This window comes from Hyaena hyaena, unplaced genomic scaffold (assembly GCF_003009895.1).
Source record: "Hyaena hyaena isolate Hyena2069 unplaced genomic scaffold, ASM300989v1 scaffold_141, whole genome shotgun sequence".
Lineage (NCBI taxonomy): Eukaryota > Metazoa > Chordata > Mammalia > Carnivora > Hyaenidae > Hyaena > Hyaena hyaena.
This window is the reverse complement of record NW_024080773.1, coordinates 2,831,159-2,856,225: the sequence shown is the minus strand read 5'-3', so window position 1 is coordinate 2,856,225 and position 25,067 is coordinate 2,831,159. Positions and strand designations below refer to the sequence as shown.

Below are 25,067 nucleotides of genomic sequence, written 5' to 3'. Positions count from 1 at the left end.
TCCTCAGCTTCCTACGTAAAATGGGACTGATGAAAGTACTCATCATATAGGGTTGTTTTAAGGATTAAATGTGTGAATATATTAAAAAATGACCAGAACATAGTGACAGACGTCTAACAATTGAACAAATGGTACAGACCTAGACCATAGGGGCTCACCATTTTATTTGGGTTTTTTTTCCCAATGACACTGACTTTGAATAGCCTAATCCTTCTAAAGAGCATCAAAGCCTTCTAAAGAAACATTAACTCTTTGAAATCTTGACAATATCACTTGACAGTATCTGAGCACCTGGGTGGCTCAATCAGTTAAGCACTTGACTTCAGCTCAGGTCATGATCTCGCGGTTCTTGAGTTCAAGCCCTACATTAGGCTCTGTGCTGATAGCTCAGAGCCTGCTTCAGATCCTCCATCGCCCTCTCTCTCTGCCCCCCCCCCGACACCCTCATTGCTTCTCTCTCTCTCTGTCTCTCTGAAATAAACTTAAAAAAAAAAAAAAAAAGTAAAATATCTCTAAATTCCCCAAGGGAAAAAAACCCGCCTTCATTCCCCATTATTGGTGGCTGCCTACAGCAAGCAGGGAGGCTGAAGAAATGCACACATGTGTGCATAACACTTTGTGTCTCGCCTAAGCTGGAGAGCCACCACTGCCACAGGAGATCTATACATGAGATACACGACATACAGCAGACAGTCTTCTTTGACCCAACCTTTGAGCAAATGTGTTTAATTTGTTTTAATTAAGGTATAATTTGCATATAATAAAGTACAAGATCTTAAGTGACTCATTGCTGAGTTTTGATAATTATATAGATATTTGGACAGTCTTGATTCAAGTGCTACAACAATCCCATCTCACATCACAGAATACTGAATGGAAGAAAAAAATTAGTAAGTGGTAATTAAGTCCTAAAACCTGTCCACAGAAATCAATTTCACCAATAACGTAACTGGATTGCTATAAAATAACATGGCTACCATATGAGCTAAATAAATTTTACTGGTTGTTCTAAGCATCCAATATGACTTAAAACACTAAAAGTATATTCTAAACTACATCTAATTAACAAAACACCTTATAGAAAACAACTTTTGAGTTGACATTTCATACCTACCTTCTCAAAATTTTACTTGAACCTAAGTTAGTGGGGTTTATATTACAAATTTAACATGAATTTTCAAACAGAGAATAACCAAAAATAGCTCCTTAAACCTTATTTTATGAATGTGTTCCTGAAGGCAGACTCAATCTTAGTTTAAGTACAATCATTGAAAATAAAGCAGTTCTGAAGTTTCTTTGCAGTACTCAACATAATATATAGATCTACTTATCCTCAAACATCTTATAAACTAAAATACTAGTTTACAGTACTAGTACTCAAACCAGCAACACTTTTTTTCCTGCCATAAGTATTTTAGGGAAAGGTATTTCCACAAATCACAAATAAGCTACTTGAAAATTCTAGTTGGCTGAAAGTTAACAAAATGAAGCTATAATATACATGCAACATGACTGGCAAACGGAAAGTGACACACAGATTCACAGAGGTGGTGATCCTAAAGCATGGAAAGCAAATCTGAAGTTGCCTGGCTCACAAGAGGAACACTGAGCTAAGCTGGCAACAGGAGTGAAGGAATAAAGTCAGACTAAAAAGAATTGAAAGCAAGTTAGCAAATGCCAGGACTTCACCATTTAATTTTCTTTTCCAGGAATTTATGGAGTTTCTTCCCTGCTTTCTGTCAGTGCTTTCAACTAACAGATGCTTAAGGATCAGGTGAGATGAAAAACCAACTCAGCCACTGAATTCATAAGTTACATCAGGTCTACATTTTTTCCCAGCAAATTTTAACAAGTTTAAATTCAACAAATAGTTTCCACATATATCACAGTTATATCTGTATTACCAATTTTACTAATCAAATTATGCTTTAAATAACTGCCACTCTCATAGACTTACAGTTTTTCATTTAATGAAAAATTTTATATTTCTTACTACATTTTATTTTTCTGTATTAAATGTGTAAAATGTTTGTATCTGGTTTCTAAATTGAAGATTTATATGGGTAGGAAAGCAGAAATAGAGGAGTTCCTTGAATTTTCCAGTTGATAAAGTACTAATTGTTCACTATTTGAGGACAATTTGTTCCAACATACAAAGCATATAATCATTCCTGGTATATAGTTTTATATAGTTTGGTACAAACCAAACTAATAACAGCCTAAAATCTTATTATCTAAAGTACCAAAGCCTGAACTACAGAAATATAAAAGAAAGAATGCTCCCAATAATGGATATTTTAAGAATAAAGAAGTAATGGTCGGAACAACAGAGGACACAGGAACACTTAAACACCTCCTGGGTGCCAGGCCCTGTACTAAAGCACTCATGCATATTGTCTTTTAATATAGACAACCAGAGTTCCATCCTCAGCTTGGCAATTTAAAAGCTTGAGGGAAGTTACTAAATCTCTGGGCCTCAAATATTTTTGTTTCTTTTTTCTGCAAAAAAAAAAAAAAAAAAATGGTAATACCTGCTGTAACTCCTTCACTGGTTGTTTCAAGGATCAAATGAGGTATCTAGACATATCTTTAAATCTACGAACTGAAAAGGGCTCTACACTTGTAGTAAGAAGTTGTTATTATTTGAGGTTGCAGGTCTCAGAAATGTCCTGTTATTTAATTTTAGTTTTAATGTCTCATCGCAAGGCAACTCAATATGCCGTTTTTATAAACAAATTATAAAATTGGAATTCTTTCCAATATATTTACTTAAATTCACTTTAGCATAAATTTTAGGTTCTTTTAACAGTTCTAAATTAACGGCCCACAGTGCCAAACCAGAAACGAAACCTGACTGCCAAGTAATTTATGAACTCTACTGGAGTTTTCTACTCCTCCCAACAATTAGAACCTCACAACTTTCACTCATGTTGTTATATTATACCAACTTGTCTTGACTGAAAAGTATACACTTTTGCTTTGAAATGAAGTATAGATCTCACTTACTAAATGCTTTTAATATCTTTAAGTAGGCTCCACGTCCAACGTGGGACTCGAACTCACAACCCTGAGATGAACTCACAACCCTGAGATGAAGCGTTACATGCTCTTCAGAATGAGCCAGCCAGGTACCCCTAAATCTCACTTTCAAAATATAAACATAAAATTCTTCAAAGGCAACATCAAGAATGCTAGTAATTCTTCTACTTAGTAGCAACACTATACATTGGTTCATTTGACAAGAGATCTACAATCTGTAACAAAGAGCTATGAAACCATCTTCCCTTTTATCGCAGACACCCCACTCTAATATACTCTAAGAAAACAAACACAAAAGTAAACTACAATTTTCACAATATTCACAATAGTGCTGTTTCTAAAAGAAAAAAAAAATGGAAATAACCCTAACATAGTATGGTAAGCAAAATGTGGTATTCAGCCTGATGAAATATTACCAATGTGTGTGTGTATATCTTTAAAAATGACAAATAACCAATGACAGATAAAAATTACTTTTGTGAACAAATACATAAGTATGTAATTATGAACATATGTATATTAACAAAGAGTGAAAGATAATTTCCAGTGACATGCACCTAACACAGAATTCTTTTTTCCTACTGTTTAAATTTAAGATTAAAGTTACACAGTTTTTCAAAAATACTTTTTAAAGGAACAATCAAGGCACTCTGAACTTTATTTAAATTTAAGCAAATCAGAACCACAGAAAAGTATCTAATCAAGTCACCGATAGTGCTAGCAATACTCTAAAATCCAAAGTACAATTTTTTAGTGTATTAGCTGAAGGATTATTAGTCCCCTCAATGAATGTAATCAATTTTTCTTCAGAGTTGTTATGAAATAATGTATCTACAACTGTTCAAGTCTACATCTGTGAACCTCTAAAAATTTAAGTTGCCCAACCAACTGGTTTTAACGAGTATAAGAAACAATTACCTTCTTCCTAGGTCTCTGGATGAATACGATAAGACTGATTTCCTGTTTCAGAACTCTGCTGCTGTTAAAATACACACACGCACACCCCACCCCCGCTCTATGGTTTTGCTCCCACTAACAAACATCCAAGACTGACTACCAATGACAAATCAAATAAAATACGGTTATAACTTACATAACAACTTTCAAAAAGATCATTAGGTCAACAAAAGGCATTAGACATACTTGTTAGCATTATATTCCTGAACTAAGCCAAAAGCTAACTCTAATTTTTTACAGCAAAATCATAATAAAGAACATGAAAAATTAGAAAAGTTAAAATTATAACACTGATCCAGCATTACTATAAAGTACATAAAAGAGTATCTATTATAAAGCTCTAAATTTTATATTCACTATTAGACTTATGTTACTTCTGTAATTCATGCTATTATAAAAGCAATGCTTTTATCATTTATTGTACCATAGATAAAACCACTAGGTTTGGGCTACTCTATACAGTTATGCAAAATGACAAGAGGCTATTAACTTTTACAGGAAAAAAAAGACATTCAAACAGGCAGATACACAAGATGACCAGGGATAAGTCAAGTGTTTGAGAATAAAGGCCTAGTAATATTTAGTGCAAATTCACTCAATATTAGCAAACTATAAAAAAATAACAAAATTCCAACATTTCCAACTATATTGATCTTTTAGATGCAACCATGTGCTAATTTTCTAATATTCAAAATCTACTACACATACAAGAGCTCCACAGAAGTATGTGCTAGACTGCCTCATTTTATATTTGGTTTTAATATAATAAAATCATATCTCTTTATTTTATATCTAAGTCAGGAAATCATTTGAAAAGGACTTGCTTTTTTTTTTTTTTTTCCTATAGGCAAAAATAGTTTTGCCAAACTGCAGTATTTTAATCCTGGGTAAGAACAATATAAACCAGAAATACATGTGGATTTTAAAAGACAAAGGCACACATATTGGCAGTCATTGCTACATTAGAAGAATCATATTATTGACTTATGACTGCCTTATTCTAATAACGAAAAATATGATTTATATTCCCACTGAGGGTATTTTTATCATTGTATGAACTGTATAATCACTTGAATAAGTGGATTATCAAAAAAACTAAAGTTACATATACTGAAATACTAGTCAAGATTTGGATTTTAAATTTTAATAATTTGCAATTTTTAAATATACTAAAAAATATGAGAGCAAGTCTACATTGCTTGGTTTGAACAGGTAATACTTTTAATTTTCATCAGCTACTGCTTGTTCCTGAAGCACTATCATTTTACTGTAAATCTAATTACTACAATTGGGAAAAAAAAATGCCCAATTACTGATAATTACTTGTGGAATCTTCATAGTCAAAGGAGAACACACTAAAAAAATCTTAGAAAATAATTAAGGTAAAACATGAAAGAAAACACCAAGGAATCGACTCTGTCGACAAATAAACAAACTTTTTAAAACATGAAGTTCAAAATACAGAAAGACAAAAATAGGAGAAAGGAGCTCTTAACACCTCACACCCTTTAAATATTATTAAGTAAACAAGACAGGTAACAACACAGTACTTGGATAAAAACCTCACCTAATGTGTGCCGCCCACTTAATGTCATGCACACATGGTCTATCCAAAAGTCACCATTCTGTCCATGGCCTACAGTGCAGACCCGAGCAAATCTATAAACTGATGCTGTAGAAACAATCTACTTTCGTCAGACATGAATTTGAAATTGGCCAAGATGTTTCTTACACACACACACACACACACAAAGAGGCCCTGAACACAAAGTTGGATGTGGGAACATAAATCCAAAATCCTATCTAAACTGATTTATTATACCAGGTCACATTAATCATTTGTCATGATGACAAACTTCTCAATAAAAAACACAGTCAATATGATATATAAAACAAAGTAGATTAAAACTAATCAGATCCTATTCAGCCCAATATGCAATTTTAAAGACTTCTATGCAACCTGGCCAAGACCAAGTTCTTGGGGGTGAAAAAGAATTAAGTTACAGAAATACCTTATGTAATGGCTCAAAATGCAACAGCAAAATTTTAAACGCAGAAAACTCCTTTACTAGCAGAAAGATAAGGACTGAGTTGTACAAGAAGGCAGAGAATCTGAAAAATATTTAAAGCAAATATTTAAGGAATACATATTAAATCAGTTCTCTGATTAAGTTATGTAATCATGAATTCCTATATATCGACTGCTAGGGAAACTAACAGTTCAAAAATACCAAAATCTTGTAGAACTTAATACCTCAAGTTAAAACATGATGTTTCCACTTAAATATCCAAATAACCTTGTAAAACTAAATGACTAAAAGCCAAACTTCCATTACATAAGCTTTAGTTCTCAACCAGTATCTCTACATTTGAGTAGAAAAATATAAACACTGGCATAACCACTAGGTTTTGTTTTTGCAAAGCTTGAAATTTGATACTAGTCTTTAAAGACTGTAATTAATAGATGATTCCAAAACCAGAAATGTCAAGACCACTTATATCAGTAGATTATCTAAACTTTTCCCTATGTTTTAGTAACAGATGGTGAGCCTTAGTTCTTGGACACAACACAATAATCACAATCTGTGTGACCTTTTCAGTACTAAAAAAAATCCAAATAGCCTTAATAACCAGAACCTTGGTGTATTTTACAGTAATACAAATAATTTGATCACAGTGGACAGAAACTAAGTATGCAAAACTGCATTACACTTTCAGCGTATTGTTATTTATTTTACATAAAGTCCCTATAACTAGTCCATGAAAACTCTACAGATATCAGATTGCTTCTTCGGTTTTCAAAAAACATACATGCATACGTTCACAAAGTATTTTTACCATTACTTTGTTTTCATTAGCACCAAGAAGGTATATATCATACCTAGATAAAAATTTTCTTATGTTTACAAACTGAAACAATTTTATCTCATTTAGCAGAATGTTACTCTAACAAGTAATTTTGTTTAAAAAAGAGAAGCTTGTTTCTTCCTCAATATTTTTGTTCTAAGTACATGAATTAATACATTCACTGAGATTTATCATTTAGCTAATAAGCTAAAATTATCTCATTTTAATACCTGACGCTTGAAAAATCTGACACTAACAAATGCAACTTTTGATATAAGTGCAAATGCACAGCAAACCTTCATCAATAAATATCACCAATTACCGAGGCAACTATACAAATATAAACTGTATCATTCAAAATATGCTCCAGGGAACAGTAACATCATGACAAGGCATACCCCTTCTGATTAAAGATAGGAAAGCAACAGAGTTATAACTACTTTTAGTATCAAATGTGATAGCTTATTCTACTTCTGTATCCACTTTAATTTCAATACAGTTTAACTTCCCTATAAAAGGAAAAGGAAATTTGACATATCCAAAGAGTTCAGATAAATTTTATTTATTAAAACTTTAAATATACAATAGCTTTCATATAAATAACCAAAGGGAGAAAAGCTTCAAGCGTCCAGCACGTCAGCTTTTTTGTGTGCTTTGTGAATCAAAATCATGAAAATCTTTCCTAATATTTAGGCATCTTAAATCTACTCTAAAGAAAACTCAGAAAACAGCAGGAAAAAATATTAGCCAAATACTGGAAACAAGTTTAATGTGTGACTACAGGGAAATAAATGTTACTGACAGCCTCAACATTTAAAATAATTAAGGCAATTATGAGGGGCTCTGGTAATTGTTTAAAAATGCACACACATCTTTTAAGTTCACTCTGTTTTTTCTGATGAATTACATTTTAAGATAAATGCACATAAACTAGCGCTAAATGGAAACGTGAAGTTTTAAAAAAGTAGGACAGTGAGCATTTTTAAAAATTCTCTTTAGCTGTATATTTATAAAACAAATTTTTTAAAAGAAGTTTTCTTAAGTATAGTAAGCAAATGAAGTTTATCATTCATGTAGTGAATACCATAAGCCTTACTCAATTAAATTATAGCAATAAATGCCATCTGTTTTCCTTAACAAATTTGAAGCCATCATATAATTAGCAGTCCCAGTTTTAAAATATTTATCAGTATCTTTGGATATCTACTGTAATTTCAGAAAGAATCACAACACTCAGTCAAAACTTAAACTTCATAAAGTTTAAGATAGGGCTGACATTTTATTCTGCTTGTCTAAAGTGAGAGGCAAAGTAAATTGTAAAATCAAGCAAACAGAAAAAGAAAAAAAACAGCAATCTATTCCTAGAACACTTTCGTAACTACATTTGTCTGCCCTAAAAACAAACAAAATTCAGAATCCACGAAGCTACTCCCGACAGCCTCTCATCTCTGAACTAATCTAAAGCTCTGTCCTAATTTCTTCTAAAAACCTCACATTATTGCAAGTTTTTTCATTAGATAAATAAAGCACTTTAATTCAACAGGCTGACACAGAAAAGTTAGGGTCTAGAAAAGGATGTAACACATCCATCAGGGCACCTCAGAGTCAGCCCTACTATCATTACCAGGAAAGATATGAGAAGTTTTTAACAACTTGTCAGAAATTTGCCATTTTGTACCAACACATTTAACTCCACCATATCTGACTATAAGTGTGTAGTGTAGATTTTAGTGTTAGACTAAAGAATGCATTAAACAACAAAAATAAATACACTGGGGGAAAGTATCTCTCAGTAGCTCCACAACTACATAATTAAAGGAAATAAGCTAAAGTTTACTTTAAAATTAAAAACTATTTCCAATATAAGGATGAAAAAAAGGTTTTTTTTGTTTTTTAAATAAAGCGTATACAATAAAATATAATACTTAAAAAAATAAAGCATATACGGAGCGCCTGGGTGGCTCAGTCTAAGGTTAAGCGTCCAACTTCGGCTCAGGTCATGATCTTGCGTTTGGTGGGTTCGAGCCCTGCATCAGGCTCAGTAGCTAGCTCAGGGCCTGGAACCTGTTTCAGATTCTGTGTCTCCCTCTCTCTGATCCTCCCTCCCTGCTCGCGCTGTCTCTCTCTCTCAGAAATGAATAAAAAACATTGAAAAAAAACTTTTTAATTAAATAAAGCATATCCATCCTGTTAGAGCAGTTCTATGTAATGTCCCTCCGAATACCTCCCCTAATGTACATTTACACATTTATTGAAAATGTCTTCAGTCTTTCTAAAAGAAGTTCAAAGCAACACTTTCATAATCAGCCAAACAACATGAGCCTTTTTCAAATAAACCTTTTTTGTCACCAGTGATATCTTCCGTGGGCAAAGTTCTCATTATAAAGAATATGGCCTAGCAGCAGTCCGAAGACCTAAATGGTAAAAGGCTAGCTCCATCATTTATTAGCAAATTGACAAGCCATACCCTTCTTAAATACCGCAGCCTAATGGCAAAGGTACTGACTTTTATCAAGTTATTATACAGACACTTTACACCTTTAGAGTTTTTCAATCTCACATTACTGGCAATCTGGGCCAGATAACTCCTTGTTGTGGGAGGGACTGTCTGTAACCTGCTGGATGTACAACAGCATCTCTGGGCTGCTACCAGATGCCAAGAGTATCCCTCCCCACAGGGATCTTGCAGCTGTGACCACCAAAAATGTCTCCAAGCACCAAAGGCCCAGACAAGGTGGGAGGGGGCCACTCCCCATTGGCAACCGATATTCTGAAAACACCTAATTCCAACATACCTAAAAACCACCCTACAAGGATTTTTACCACGATGTTAGAGATGTGGGAAATAGGGTTCACTAATGTTAAGCAGTGTACCTTTTATCACACATCTGATTAAGTGGCTGAGCAAGGATTTAAGCTGTACTTTAGGCCTAGCTGACTCCTAAGTCCATGCTCTTTTTTTTTTTTTTTAATTTTTTATGTCTTTATTTTGAGAGACAGAGAGCAAGCACGGGAGAGGCAGATAGAGAGGGAAGCAGGATCTGAAGCAGGCTCCGCTCTGAGCTGTGAGCACAGAGCCCAATATGGGGCTTGAACCCACGAACTGTGAGATCATGACCTGAGCCGAAGTCGGACGCTTAACCGACTGAGCCACCCAGGTGCCCCAAGTCCATGCTCTTTCTACTGCACCATGCTGCTTTTCTAGACTTATCGCCTCATTGACACAATCAGAATAATATGTGCCATGTTGAGCTATTTAGGGTTTACAAATCAAATAATGTATTATAAATTCTATTAACCTAAAGGAGATAACACCTTAGGGATTTGTTCGATTGATGATAATATAGTCCAGTGGTTGACAAAGAGTGACACCCCCCCCCGAGACCTCCAGTATCAGCATCACTTGGGAATTTGTCACAAATACAAATTCTCAGACCCCAACCTAGACCTAATATTCAGAAATTCTTGGGGTCGGACAAGTAATCCATGGTTTACCAAGCCCTCCGGGTTATTCTGATGCCCTCCAAAGTCTGAGAACCACTGACATGACATAATGGGAAAAATACTGCACCAAGTGCCTAAACACGCTGCAGCCTTCCTTGGACTCCATCTCTACTAGTGCTTATCAAATTACTGATTCTTACTGGAGCTATGATTCCTATACTACAAAAAAAATAAGGACAGCAACACTTGCTCTATCTCTCAGGCTCTTTTCTTCTTTGAAAAACCAAATGAGTTAAAGATTAAGAAAAGGCTTTGTTAATAAAAAATACTAAACAAATATAAGATATTGTTAGGATACATGCCAACTAATTCTACATTAAAAAGAAAAACCCTTCTGATTCATGTCCTCATTTTTCTCTTATTTCATATTTCAAAAATTAAGTAAGAATGTTAAATTTTACATCATGACTAAATAAAGCCTGGCAAAACACAGCTTTCACATTATGAAATAAAAACAGGAAAAGCCCAAGCATCCCATTTGATCTCTAACAGACTCAGAGTAAAATTATTCATAAATATAATTATTCATAAATACACATTTAAAAAATAAACACCTAAAAAACAAGGTTAGTAACATCACCCAAACCTCATTTTAAAAGTAGAAAAAAGTTTTCAGTTCTATTTAACTTCCAATCAGTTCAGAATGACTAAAATACTCAAAAAGAAGTCTCACTAATTCATGAGAGCAAAGGAATTTTAAACAGGGAAAAAAAACTGCATTGAAATTTGAACACGTATGCTGGATTTATAAATCACTTTAAGAATCCATCTGACTTAACGAATATATGATTCAAGGGGCGCCTGGGTGGCTCCATCAGTTAAATGCCCCACTTTGGCTCAGGTCATGATCTCATGGTCTGTGTGTTCTAGCCCTGCTTTGGGCTCTGTGCTGACAACTTCAGATTCTGTGTTCCCTCCTACTCTTCCCCCACTCATGCTGTCCAAAATAAATAAAAGTTAAAACAATTTTTTTAAAGAATATGTGATTCAAATCACAATGCATTTCATAACACCTTTAATAATTAGACACTCTTTCTAAAAGGTCAAAAGTATTAAACATAAAAAATTGGCAGAATGCAATCCTTGCAAGTACCAGCAATGAAAAAATCCTGATATTTTAGCTTGAAAATCTACAAAAATCAAAGGAAGAAAATTCAAAACTATCCTGAAGGGACTTAACAGTATTACACCAACTGTAAGTTCTGAGTAGTAATATAAAGCAAAACATAGATGGCATGTGGCATGAGATAAAGAGGGTTTTAGGCAACTCCACTGTCCTAGAAGATGTCAAAATGTTCAACTCTCCAACCTAGACCCGGACTGGACCAAAACTACAGCTAGTTAATACAACACACAACAAAACACATAGAAGTCACAAATATAATGAGACAGGGAACCATTCAATATGCAATGCAAAATAAAGAAACAAGCCCAGAAACTCACTGGAAATCAAGTGCTCCAGTTGAGAGAACTGGGAGACAACAGAGGGACCAACAAGGGCAAAGGGAAAAAACAAGCATCCCTATGCACACATGATGGCCTTTACCAGGTGGATCTCAAGCTTATTCCACCCTCCTCCACACCTGGTAAGAATGAATGAAGAAAAAAAATCATTTCGTTTTCTTCCCATTTCCAGGGCCTAAAATTATATTGAAACTCTTGATCAAATGTAAAAATGGGATGCAATATGACACACAGTTTTAACACTAAATTAAAATTCCTATAATATATGAATGCACTGTGAGATTATATTGTGTAAATTGTATTGTAGTAGATGAAACCGGGCACTCAAAGTTGCATGCCTCTCTCAAAACTATGAACTTAAAAAGAAATGCTAAGATACATACCTTTATTGATAAACAGTTCACAAAATTTTTATATCATGCATTAAAAGTTTTCTTTGAGAAGATTACTCTTTGTGAATAAAATACAGGATATTTAAGTTGACCTATCTTTAACACTAAAGAAAAGTTATTATAACAAATTTTTGTTTTAAGTCTACTTCACTATGCAGTAACACCAGGAAGTTTTCCTCTTACCTATCTTACAGCAAATCCTCTGTGATTAGCCTTCTCTGTGGTAGACAGTGGGAGTGAGCAGACCCTTGCCTTCGTGATGACACAGAGCAGACACAGGCTGCTTACACTCAAAGCACCTAAAGGGATACCCCGAGTTCAAACCCTACTCACAGTCTGAACAAACTAAAATTCTAACATATCCAAAACTGAGGAAATTCAGTTACAATCACTGCTCCTCCCATAATAAATGAAAATACAAATTATAAGTTTTTAAGAGTAGCAGTTACCATGTATTTACAATGTGGCAGGCAGTATGCTAAGTGAGTCACTTACATCGTTGCATTTATTCTTCAAGATAAATTTTACAGATGAAAACAGATGGAGAAAGATGAAGTAACCTACTCAAAGTCACCCAGCTGCTCAGTGGGAGAGTCAGGAGCCCAACACAGGCAAAAGTCTGGCTCCAGAGCCCACACTGCTACCCTAACATCTAAAATGAAACAACGTACACACAATGTGTACATAAAACTAATAGTCAATATTTTAATGCAATTTAAGATAAATTTAATCTTATTTGAAAACTATAAAACAATATCCACCGAGGTAATCTCTTCTTGAGAGTTCGCTTTTTAGAAATATTAGGATAGTTTGCTAACTTTACACTTATTTATACACATACACTGAAAATTCAAACACTTATGTCAGATCCACTATCCATATCTGAAGTGATGACTACTGAGGACAATTAAAGCACCCCCGGAACTGCAGTATGTAAGTAGTCTTCTTGTCCACACCACGCACCGGTTAGAATATTCTGCTGTCAGGTGCAGCCTCTGTGTCCACCCCTCTCTCAGTACTCTCCATGCCCCCAAGTATATACCTAATACCCTGATGATGTCCACCTGCCTCTTAATGCAAACAAACTGCTGCAAATGAAGAGAGTACGCCTGAACCATGCTGAAGTGAACTAAAACTTCCCACCTAAAATTAATTCACCTCTAAATAAGGAGTACCCTTCTTATATTGATATTTTCCCAGTAGGCTTTATTCCAGTGCAAATTACTTTCAAAGAACCACATTGCTAGTACCTTTTCTAAAACCAATGAAAAACATTTAAAAAAAAAATAGGGAATAGGTGAAGAGTCAAATCCAATATACTAACTTCACTTTTCCTTACAAATGAAAAGTATTTTACGTGAGTGTAGGTGCATATATCCAATACTCAAAAAGACAATCACTACTGACAGACTAAAGCACTTTTGAATCACCTAGCAAAAAATACATGTGGCAGTACGTGGCCTTTATAAAACAATTAATGGTATCAGTTTGCTCAGCAAATCCTTACGAACTTAAGGTCATGCAGTCTAATAACCTCAACATTATTGATAGCTCTGATAGCAACTGCATTAATTTCAAAGCTACCAGACCAAATGCAATTGTAAAACAGAACCGAATATTTACTGAAATCATTACTGACCCCTATCTCAGAAGATGATACAAATGTCTTAAGCCACTATTCTTAGAACAAATCCTAACACTTTGTCTTAATGACTCAGGTCACAAAAGAATTCTCCAAAACTGACTTTACTTAAAGTTTATCTAACAAAAAAAGAGAGGGAGAAAGAGAAGAAAAGACAAGTAAAGACTGAGGGTTCTACGAGATAGAAATAAATCTTCAAAACTAATGGTCTGTACAGGAAAAAGCATGTTATATAAATGTCTTACGGCATCATTAATAACATTCCCCCGGAAGCTAAATCCTTATATCACCACTAAGTGAAAAACTATCACATGCATGCACACTCCTAAATTTCTCTTTCAAAACTCCACTTCACACACAATATTAATATAAAAACATTTCTTAGACATTTGTCCTACTAAAAAGGCTGAGGTCCAAATTTTAAAAATAAAATGTTTACGGAGAGTGAATTAATGTTGAGACTTTGTGCACTGATTTTCCCCTAATAGATATTCCTCCATTAAAAGTCACTGAAGTACTTACTTCAGTGGCTTAAAAATTTTTAAAAAGTATTGAGCTGTCACCAAAGGAACAAATAGCAAGAGGGGCAAATCTCAAAATGAGAACATGTGAAAATAAGAATTGAAGACTTCACTTCTAAAAAGTATGGAAATCTGTAACGTTAAGAAGTTTGTATATTTTATGTGGTTATTAAGAGAAAGCAGATATATTGGTCTACCAAAAACTAAAATTTTGACAGCTACCTTTCTGATGTTGTTAAAATAAAATTGTAAAAGGTAAGGAACACCAACGCATCTTTTTCTACACTTCCTAAAACATATTTTAAACTAAGGTGGTTATAACTCACCACATTTTATGATGTTTATTCATCTAATATTCATTTAGTGAATCATAAGCAATGTAAATCTGCACTGAGGACTGTACTACTCTGCAAACTGTTACAATGGACAGCAATAAGATTCCTTTTTTCCTTACATCAAATCATATAAACTTTACTCTTTTTTCAGGTCCCCTTCACTCGAATAATCTTTATGAAAATGAAGTCTATAAATTGTCAAACAGCAATTAGGTGGCCCTCATTTAGGTGGTCATGTTGTTCAGAAAAGAAATACACCTTAGTAGACATAAGACAGTGTAAAATAAAAATTGTGAATAGAATCTTTTTTAAAAAAACACCTCACAGTACAATATGGTCATTTCAGTAAGTACCAATACTGAAAGATAATATAGCTAACTTTAGTAGTCACTGTACCCTGTACAAGTTACAAAAATATTTCCTACAGTTAATATTTGAAACGACCCAAACTTATCAAACGATAAAAATACATACAACCAAACCCTAAAGTTTCCATAAAATTGAAAGACACTAACTTTTTTACAGTCTCCTGTTTAGCACTTCTTTCCAGGCTAGCAGTAAGATACCAACAAATTATTTTTAGAATAACTCAACTTTGCAAATAATATTTTAAAACTGAACAATGGTCCTCATTTCTCCTCTGAGAAATCAGTGCTTTCTTATCATATGGAAATACTCCAATCGCTATTTTCATAAAGGAATTTACCTTCTCACAGGCTAGCTGCTGAAACAGATACCACAACCTACCAGAGGCAAAGTCTTCAATGGCCATTTTAATTTTCCCCCCACAATAAACACAGAACCCTAAAGTGAAACCAAGCAAACCAAAGTGCTTTGGTGCATCAAAATTATTGGAAGTGCGACCAACAAAAAAGCGAGCCCTTCGCTGATTTTTTCCTAAATGATTTTTTTTCATATCAATATTTGGCTCAATAAAACCACAACTCTAGAGATTAAGTCCTTTGATGCAGTATTTGATACTGCTTTCTATGCATACCGTAACTACAAGCACAGTGTTAAAGTTCTGTCACGTAAATGTCATGTACAGAGGCAAACATCTGAAGTCAAAGGCGAACTGGCCATTAATAAGCTCACTGCTCTAAGAATCTGGAAGAATAATTTTAATCTTAAAACCCTGACGATTTTAAAGCAAATGGGTAAAGACAGTATAAACGTACGCTGAATAATAAAAACCATCTACCAGACAGCATTCTAAACATTTTCTTACAGGGGGACTTCTCTTAAAAAGTTAAATAAGTGTTTAATTAATTTGTTCCTATATACCCAGATAACTGTCAATTCCTATCAACAGTAGACTGCTTTAGAAATACATTACAAATCAGAGAAGTGTTTCCATAACTAATTTTCTTATAGGCAAACGGGTCAAGTTCAGCCTCTCTAGTTTTGCGATCAATGCAGACTCTGAAACTTCTAAACACTCCCTTAAAATATTATTTTTTAACTTCACAGAAAACTTACATTTTGTGTGCTACAAAGCTCCTTTTTCAGTACCTTTTCTCTTCACCTCAAAACACACACTCAGGCAAAATGAGCTGTGTACAGCTATGTGCACAGCTACAGAATCCGAAGGACGAAAACCTCTTCAGACAGAAAAGATGTTCTTCAAAAGACAAATCTTCCCCACAATTTTTGGCAGGACACACAGACACCTCAGCACCACCCTACCTTTAAGCAAAAGGCTTAGTGGTATTTGCCAAGAAATAAATTTTTTATCAAGAATGCTCTATTAACGCCTATGCAATTACATAATCTTAACCGAGTGCTGCCCACAGTTACAACTCACATCACCAAGATGTTGGTCTTAAGGGAGGCCTTCTATAAGATGCTTCAGTCACCTCCAACCAAGAACAATTGCTTTTCGTGCCTCCACTTACCAGGAACTCTCCATGTCTGTGATCCTTTCCATTCTGGGGGAAAAAAAAAAGGAGGGGGAGGGGAGCTCCATCCCCATCCTTGATATCAAAACCAGTTTACTACACCTGAACCTGCAAAGATTAATGCCTTTCGAGAACCACTACCTTTAGAGGTACAAGGGCCTAACTTCCAGACAACCAGAACGATACTCTGTTAAAATTCTTGGGTTTCTGTCTTGAATATTCAACAGCCTGAGTCAGTAAATTTAATACAGTGTGTGAAAAACAGCTAACAGACCTGAACGGTCAGAAGCCCGGAGTGATCCACCCTGGCCAGCATTTCTGGTGATGAGCTGGTAAGTGACACTTGACATGATACACGAGCTGGAGTAAAATTAATGCAAACCCCAACGTGTCAGAGGACCCGACCCTGTGATTCTGGCATCACAGGAACCCTTCAGTTCCAGAGAAGAAGTCAAGCTGAATCTCTGCAACACCCTGCAAGCCACACATCATCATCATCATCATCATCATCATCATCCGGGATCAAAAAGCACTCAATCTCCATTCTATTCCGTGTGACAAGACCGCTAGATATAAAGTGCTACTGAACTGCACATTTCGTGCCTCAACCCACATCTCCCCACCAGCAGAGGGGGGAGAAAAACGGCAAATTTAACAAAGATCCAGCAAGAACGCCTTGGGAGGCAGATTACGTATGCCACTATTGATTTGAGGCTCCAGAACTTCCAAATGCCGTTTCAAAGTTGTAATGGACTTCGTTTACAAGCACAAGCCTACTTTTGCCCTCAAAAAGAACACCATATATGCCGAAAAGGATTCTGCTTCCAAAGTTATGCAAATCAGTTCACAACTCACATTAAAAAAAAAAGAAAATCTATCAATGCAACCCAGGAAACTAAAAACAATCACTGCAAGATTCTGATGCAATATGCATACGTGAAACACTAATTTTCATTTTAATCTAATCTGTAGCCCTGATCTAGGGCCTAAAGCCAAGATTTAATCGAAATATGCTCAACCTCAAAGCGTCTACTTTTCTGTTCGTTTAGCAGAGCGGATTACCGAGCTCGCTAATCCACTAACAGCGCGCTAGATTCCGTATTAACGGACAATGGCCCTCAGGAAGAGACCCCCGCGGACACGCCGAGACAAGCAATCTGGTGCCTTGACACTTGCGACCAGGCGGAGAGTCCCACGGAGCCGAACACACCCTAGGCTGAACGCATCCAGAGGAGACACCAAACACACACACGCGATCGGGAAACGCGAGCAGGGTCGGCGGCCACGGGTCCCCCACACCACAGGCATTTTCCGCCTCCGTCTGCTCCCACGTTCTAAGAGACAAGTGACAGAAGGGCAAGGGGGTGGGGGTGGGGGGCAGCCGCAGAAATGGATACAGGTCAAGTCTAAGTCGAATCCATCCTCCTGATATCTCCTTTTGTTTCTGCTAACGATCTCTTTGATGATGGCTGTCATGTCTGGGAGCCTGTGGCTGAAGAAAAAGGAGGAGAGAGATGGCAGAAGCTGCTGGTGGCGGGGCTTCTTCTGCAGGATGGAAATGGCTCTGGACTTGGCGGTGGCGGATGCCCCTCGCTCTGCCGCCGCCTGGCTCTGGACCGCAGCCGGGTAATGGCTGCTGCGGCGGCTGCTGGATGGTTGCAGAGACGGGGCCTGCTTCTCCTCAGCAGCCAGAGGCCTGGCCGCGGCGGCCGCGGGACGGGGAGGCGACGGGCGATCCTCGGGACGGCTGCCTCCGCCGGCGGCCTCCGGAGCCCGGGCCGGGGGGGGTGCGGCGGCGGCGGAGGGGAGGTTTAGAGCCGGCCCGGGTCCCTGGACGTGCCGCCGCCGCCGCCGCCGTGTTGGAGGCAGTAGGAGGGGAGAGACCAACTCTCCGGCGGCCCCAGCCCTGGAAATGGTGACAGGCGACTCCGGCCCCCTCGCCGGGGCTGCAGCCGCCGCGGCCGCCGCCGCCGCCGCTTCTCCCCCCCGCTCCAGGAGCGGGAGGTGCCGCCGCCGCCGCCGCGCCTCAGCCGGCTCCCGCCCGGGCCCGCGGCTTCCACCGTCCCTTGCACGAGAAGCCGAGCGAGATGCTGCACGGTTAGAAGAGAGGACGAGGAGGAGGCGAGAGACGCCGCCGCTGCCGCCGCCGCCGGCCGGCCGGCTCCCCGAGGGCGCTGCCCCCGCGGCTGCTCACAGGCGCTGAGAGGGGCTCTGGGCCGCGGCCGCCGCCGTCTCTCATCTCCCTCGCCTGAGCGCGGCCTCGCCTCACAGCGGCTCAACTCTCAAACTTCCATCATGGCTGCAGCTTCCGAGAGGAGAGAGCGGAGCGCAGCCGCGGCTCGGCGCCCCGACGCGTATCCTGCCGCAGTGCACAAAGAGTCCCGCCACATCACCGCCCGCCCGCCCGCCCCCTCCGCCGCCGCGCCGGGAGCCCGGCGCCTGGGAGCCCGAGGGGAGGCGGGAGGCGGGCGCGACCGCGCCGGGGGAGGGAGGGCCGCGGCGGGGCAGGGGCGGCAGCTCCGGGGGCGAGCGCCGGGCCCCCAGCCTGCGGGCGTCACTGAGCATGCCCAGTGCGAGCGCCCGGGGCTCGCTCGGGCTTGTGCGAGACGCCCGCCCGGAGCTGCACTTGCCGCGGCTGCTTCTGCAGCAGCGCGGGGTTGGGGGGGAGGGGAGGGGGGAGTGGATGTGAAGGAGGGAGGTGATGAGCTGAGCCTCGACCTGAGCCCACAAACCCGGCGGGGACAGGGACAGCCGAAGGTGGAAGCTCAGGGGTGCGTGGATTGGTGTCACTGACTGGGGCTTGAGGTTACCTGTGCACAGGTGGGGAGGACCAGGTGACCCGCGCGGGTCGGGGCACAGGGAAACGCAGGCACGGCCCCGGCCACCGCCCCCAGGCCTCCCCGGCTCGGCCTGCAGCCTCACCCCCCTTTTGCGCCGATGCCGGATCACGATCGCTTGCGGGGACCCGCCTGCAGCAGCCTTTGTGGAGAAACCCTCCCTCCCCGTCCGCCCCCCACCGTGTCCTCCAGGTGTCAGTCTCCGCACAAAGAACAACCCCCTATTGTGTCTCCGTGTGTATCACCTCATCCGGCTCCCTCTCACCGCCCCACCTCCCGCTTCCCCAGCAGCTCGGCTCCTTCGCCCTAAAAACGAGAGCTAGCAGTCGAGCGCGCTGCGTGGGAGCACATCGCCCCCGAATTTCTAGGTTCCCCAGGACCACTGTCCGCCTGAACCGCAAGCGGACCCCGGAGGACAGGACCGAGCCCAGAGCGCCCCGCAATGGCCCCTGGAGAGCAGAGCTTCCCTCCCCTCGGGGCTCCTACTAGGTTCCCCACGACAGGCTCGGGCTCGCGGCTCGGGGGTCTGCCTCGCCCCGCCCCTTTCGGGCCGCTGTGAAAACCCGGCCGGGTGGATCGCCGCGGGCCGGCGTCCGCGCTCCCCGAAAGCGGGCCGTGCCGCCGCGCCGGGACCCGAGTGTGAAATACGGAACGGTAGGAAGCGGCAGCCCCTGCGAGTGGGCGGGGCCGAGGAGACCTAGGAGGGTTCAAAAGGAGGTGGAGGGATACGCGGGCCGCAGTCGGAACTACTTTCAGGAGGAGGTCACGTGTGTTCCTAGTTGGGGAACTTTCCAAATTCCCACTCCCCTATGATGGCTCGGGAGGCAAGTGTTTCGCCTCCTTCGCCCTGGGTGCTCCTGACCGGTACCGGCAGCGGGGACCCCGCGTCTCCGGGTCGTGGCGAAAGAGCAGACTCAGACGAGCCTCCGGCCTGAGCACTGTCGGTGCCGGCGCCTGGGGAGCTGGTTACACAAGCACCCACATTCAAGCACGTGCCCCCGCCACCTCTCACCGCTGGCCGCGGCCGCCGATGCTCGCAGACCACCGAGGGAGAGCTCCCGAGCTGCCCCCACCCCTCGCGTGCTACCTACGGAGCAAGCTATAGGGCCGAGACCCGAGATCGGAGCTCTGGGGCGGCCAACACTACGCGTTCCCAACCGTGGGAGAACGGGCTGGGCCCCGGGGGTCTGGCATCTCCCTCGCTAGCGCCCTGCCCCTTAGGGCGAACCCTTTTCGTGCTTTGCTCACAGGGCAAAAGGGTATCTGCTGCAGCAGCCCGCTGCTTGAATTTACCAGTGTTGCAACAAACTTCCAGTCACTTCCCCTGAGCTGGTGAGCGCGCCCCACCTACTGTAGACTCAGCCGAGTGACTTATCTGGTCCGAGAACCTAGTCAATGGCCGTCAGCCCAGAACAAACCTGTCAAGTCTGCTAACAGCCCCGATTGGTTGACCTATCCCCGTGAGAGAGCTGGTTCAGAAAATTCTGAGAACTGGGGCGCGTTTGCCCTGACATTGATTAGCTGCAAAGTGAGTTGTCCACTTTGTGCTTGAAGAGAATGAGCACCCATCAACACCAATCTGGAATTTCTTCCTTTTCTTTCCCCCGGGAAGTAGAACTCAAGGAGACCATTGGAGTCCAACGTAAGAGTTGAGACCTAGGCTGAGGCACTGGATCGTTTTTCTTTTTCTTTCTTTCTTGCTTCCTTTTTTTCTTCCTTTTTTTCTTTCCTTTCTTTTTTAAAATCTGGGAGAATGGGATCAATTTGCATGTGTATTGCAGTAATTGTGAGTAGGTGCCTAGGCAGGTCTAAAAGGATTTATTCGGTGTCTGAGAAAGAAGAGTGTATATGAGCACATTACAGTTGCAGGCAGCCCCTTTAAGACCAGAAACCCCAAGAGAGCTTGCTTAGAAGCCACAGGCCATTACCTAATTCCAGGACTACTAATTAAACCAGGGATATTTACAGTGTTCTGAGAGATCTCTGAGGCTCCATAACACTTTGCATTTATATACAACAAGATAGCTCTGCAGGAGTTAGCAACCTGCTGAATCTTCAGTGTTGATACTCATGGGAGGCTGTTTTTGTGCATGGTCCTGGGCAGCTTGCAGGAGTGGAGGCCACAAGTGGGAAAAGAAAGGCGGAGGGGTGGGGGTGGGGTTACTCTGGAAAGAGTGCGAGAAAGGCCTCCATTTGTTTCCAAAACTCTTAATCCTGTCCACGCCACCTAGGCTGAGCCAGAGATTTATTTTACAAATAACCAATGATGAGGAATCCCTGATTTCTAGGTGTTCCACTAGATTGCAGGGTGAGAAACTGAGCTGTGCTCCATCAAGTAGCAAATACTAGTTGCTGGGGAAAGGGAAAATGAGAAGGATGTTAAATGAAGGGAGATACTTTGGGAAGGGGTAGAATGCCTCACCTTTGTTTCTCTGGTTGCCAATCTTGTCTCCAGAGTCCCTGCTGTTAGCATGCCCTACTTTGCCCCTCCCCTGGAGCCTCCCCTATGCAAGGATTAGTCTCGCCGCCTCAGCGAAGTTCTGAAATCCATTTCCTGGGAAGGAAATGGGTTCATTCCTGCCTCGTAGGCCTGAGGAGAGAGGATGCTTTTCCATTCCCATGGCACAGAGTTATTCCAGAGCAGAGAGAGTTGCAACCCTGGCACCGAAGTGTTCGAATATGAGACTGGCCCACGGCACTCCCACCGGCAGAGGGAAGAAAGTGGGACCTGAGTTTTGCTGCCTCTCTGAACATGAGGTCCCTCTACTTCTCTCTAGTGGTGAATGGAAGGATCACCACCGCTGGCAGACATTTGCCCAGACTGACAGTAATATCAGGTGGTTATTGGGAGTCACTGAATAAAAACCTCCACCCCTTCCCAGTGTTCATTAAATAGGCTCCTGAAGGAAATTTCAGCTTTCGATTTTTATTTCCCTTCACTTCTTCCTTCTACCCAAGAGATCTCCTTATCCGAGTGGTAGAGCTGAAACCTCGAAATAGCTGACCCTGTCTAATGTACAGAAAAGCTTAAAATCTATTGTTTTTCAACTTCATTTGCAAAGAGCTGCTTGGATATACAGATGTTACAATACATTGGTTTCCAGGCACTTCAGTTCTTTACCTGCCTGGATTCAGAACGCCCTAGGGAGAAACAGAAGCTTGTAACAAAGGGAGAATTATATAAAGCTTCAGGGAGACTATGTAGAATAATTAGTAAACATGATAAACCAGCTTTAATTATAGTTTCTAACAGCTGATTCCAAAACTGTATTGTTACTACACCCAAAGAATGTCCAATGAAAATAGCTTTCTTATTTTCTTTGATAAGTGAAATGACCAGCAACTTGATTTGGGTGATATAAATAGTTGATGTGCTCTTTGTAGATTCCGCTGCTAAAATGTCTTTTGTTGAACGCTGATCGCCATAATGCCTTTCTCATCTCCCACACAGTGACCTTTCAAATAGAGATCTAAATCAATGGCTTTAATTTTTTAAGCAATCTTTTCTATTTTTATTTGTTTTACCACGGTTTTCTGGATAATACAGAATAGAGAAATATAATAATTATAGGTTTGAATTTAAACCACCCTATTCTTGCAAGGGTCCAAGGCTTCTCCCCTTATTTCATTCATCCTAGTTGCAAATATTGCTGTTCTTTTACATAAAGACATTTTACCCAGGACATTTCTCCAGAAGTCACTACAAGTAACCGTATCCTAAAAAAGAATTTTCCATTCTTGTCTATAAGCTCTCCTGGAGGTCTTGCACTTGGGTCTCCTTTCCCATCACAGTAGAGAGGTGTGCTGTATGAAATGCTCGCTCTCAGAGAAATGATGATGGGGCTGAGAATTCCTGAGAGAACCACAGAGCAGAAACGGGCACTCACTGTGTCCAAGTGGTGTTCAGAGATTGTGACTTGGACCAGAGGGTGATGGGAAAGAAAAGCCCTAACATGATCAATCCGTTTTGACTGTTTTACCCTCCAACCCAGCTCTGGCTATTGGATACTCGACCTCACTGCCTTTAGGACTAACTCTGGCTGGAGTCCTATGGAACACACATTCTGGTTCTCAGCTCTTCCAATAATAGAAAAAGGTAATAATTTGTATGTACCGGCAGGTATTTGGGGCATTTGCCAGGTACTTTCCAGAGACCTTCTATCATCTAGGTGCAGGAGAGGTATGGGGAGAGACTCAGGGTTGCCCTGTGCCTCACTCCTACCAGCCTTTCCCTTCTGGCTTCTGAGGCATCACATTTTCTGAAAAATGAAGAGCACCTTTTTGAAAAGTAAAATGAGTGGGGGCCTCTGAGTGGCTCAGTCGATTGAATGTCTGGCTTCAGCTCAGGTCATGATCTCACGGTTCGTGACGTTGAGCTCAGACTCTGGAACCTGCTTCAGATTCTGTGTCTCCCTCTCTCTCTGCCTCTCCCCGGCTCGTCTCTCTCTGGCTCTCCAAAATAAATAAATGTTTAAAAAAATGTTTTTTGAAAGATAAAATGAATGAGACAAACTCTGTTTAAAGTATCTTTTTTGTCTTTTCCATGGTATGGCATCTTTTGTCTCCATTCATTTATTTAATTATCCAGTCAACCAATATTTGGGAGTCTGTCATGTGCTTGTTCTGTGCTAAGCTCTGCGGACAGAGCAATGACTGTGGCATATGGGCTCCAGCCTTTATGGAATTTAGTTTCCTTGAAAATCTGGCTTCTTTATCTGACACTGTTACAGCCTCTTCACAGCCCATGGAGTGAAGTTAAAGCAGTACAAAAACCCTGATATTTGATAACGGCTTTATTTACCTATTGCTGCATGACAGTGGCTTAAAAGAACCACCACAGCCTTATTTTCTCACAACTCTACAATTTGGAAAAGGCACAGCTGGGCCATTCTTCTGCCTTCCCATGCAGAGAGCCCGGGGTGGGGGGTGGGAATGGGCAGATGTGTGGGGGCCTTTAGCTGTGAGTCTGGCTGGGGCCCAGAATGGCCAAGATGGCTTCAGCACCCCCAGCTCCTTTATGCTTTCTTTACAGGCTGATCCCGAGAGAGAAAGCAGAAGCTACAAGGCCTCAGAAAGCCAGGGTCCAGAAGTCCCGGAACATCACTTTCTGGACTTGTGCCAGAGCAGGCCACAGGCCCAGCCCAGATGCCAGGGGACAGGAAAGAGACCACCTGGAACAGAAGGAACTATGGGTGGTCATATTGGGACACACTCCCCGTCATAACAAGTCACACCCAAACTCCCCTGCTCCCTCCCTCCCCTGAAATTGTCACTGTGTGTAGTGCAGGCTCTGAAGATGCGCACTAGGCCCAGTTGACATGGCATTTTAGATGGTGCTTACCAAACTATGATACACACTCGTGTCTGAGGGGGCAATGGGGAAGGCACGAAGCAGCCACCATCCATAGCAGTCCTGAAAGCCGGCCGAGCACTGGCAGCCCCACTCTGGGGACCCAGACTTGCAGGAGGGTCTGGTTCTTCTCCCTGGGAGCCTCCTGGACCACGGTTCCGGGGCCCCTGCTCTGAGGGGCAGGCTGTGACCTCTGAGGCTTCCTTTTCCATAGGTCACTGCCTGTCCTTTACCATGGGACAGCTTCTCTCAGGCTGTGTCCAAGCCACTTGGGGAGCCCA

At 41.0% G+C, this 25,067-nt stretch overlaps 2 protein-coding genes across 2 annotated transcripts in view; one reads left to right on the top strand and one right to left on the bottom strand.

Moving 5' to 3' along the window:
• PTEN (phosphatase and tensin homolog) overlaps positions 1–19,164 on the bottom strand; it is a 90,925-nt gene extending 71,761 nt beyond the window's left edge. The window contains exons 1-2 of the mRNA XM_039238527.1: positions 18,888–19,164; positions 17,997–18,785 (exon numbers count right to left, since the gene is read on the bottom strand). Coding sequence (XP_039094458.1) covers positions 17,997–18,785; positions 18,888–19,164 — 1,066 coding nt within the window. The remainder of the gene's footprint in view (positions 1–17,996; positions 18,786–18,887) is intronic.
• KLLN (killin, p53 regulated DNA replication inhibitor) lies at positions 19,163–20,541 on the top strand. Its single transcript, XM_039238526.1, is given in 5 exon segments — positions 19,163–19,255; positions 19,805–20,104; positions 20,107–20,326; positions 20,329–20,438; positions 20,440–20,541. Coding segments are annotated over 5 exon segments (825 nt in total).
• The last annotated feature ends 4,526 nt before the right edge of the window (positions 20,542–25,067 follow it).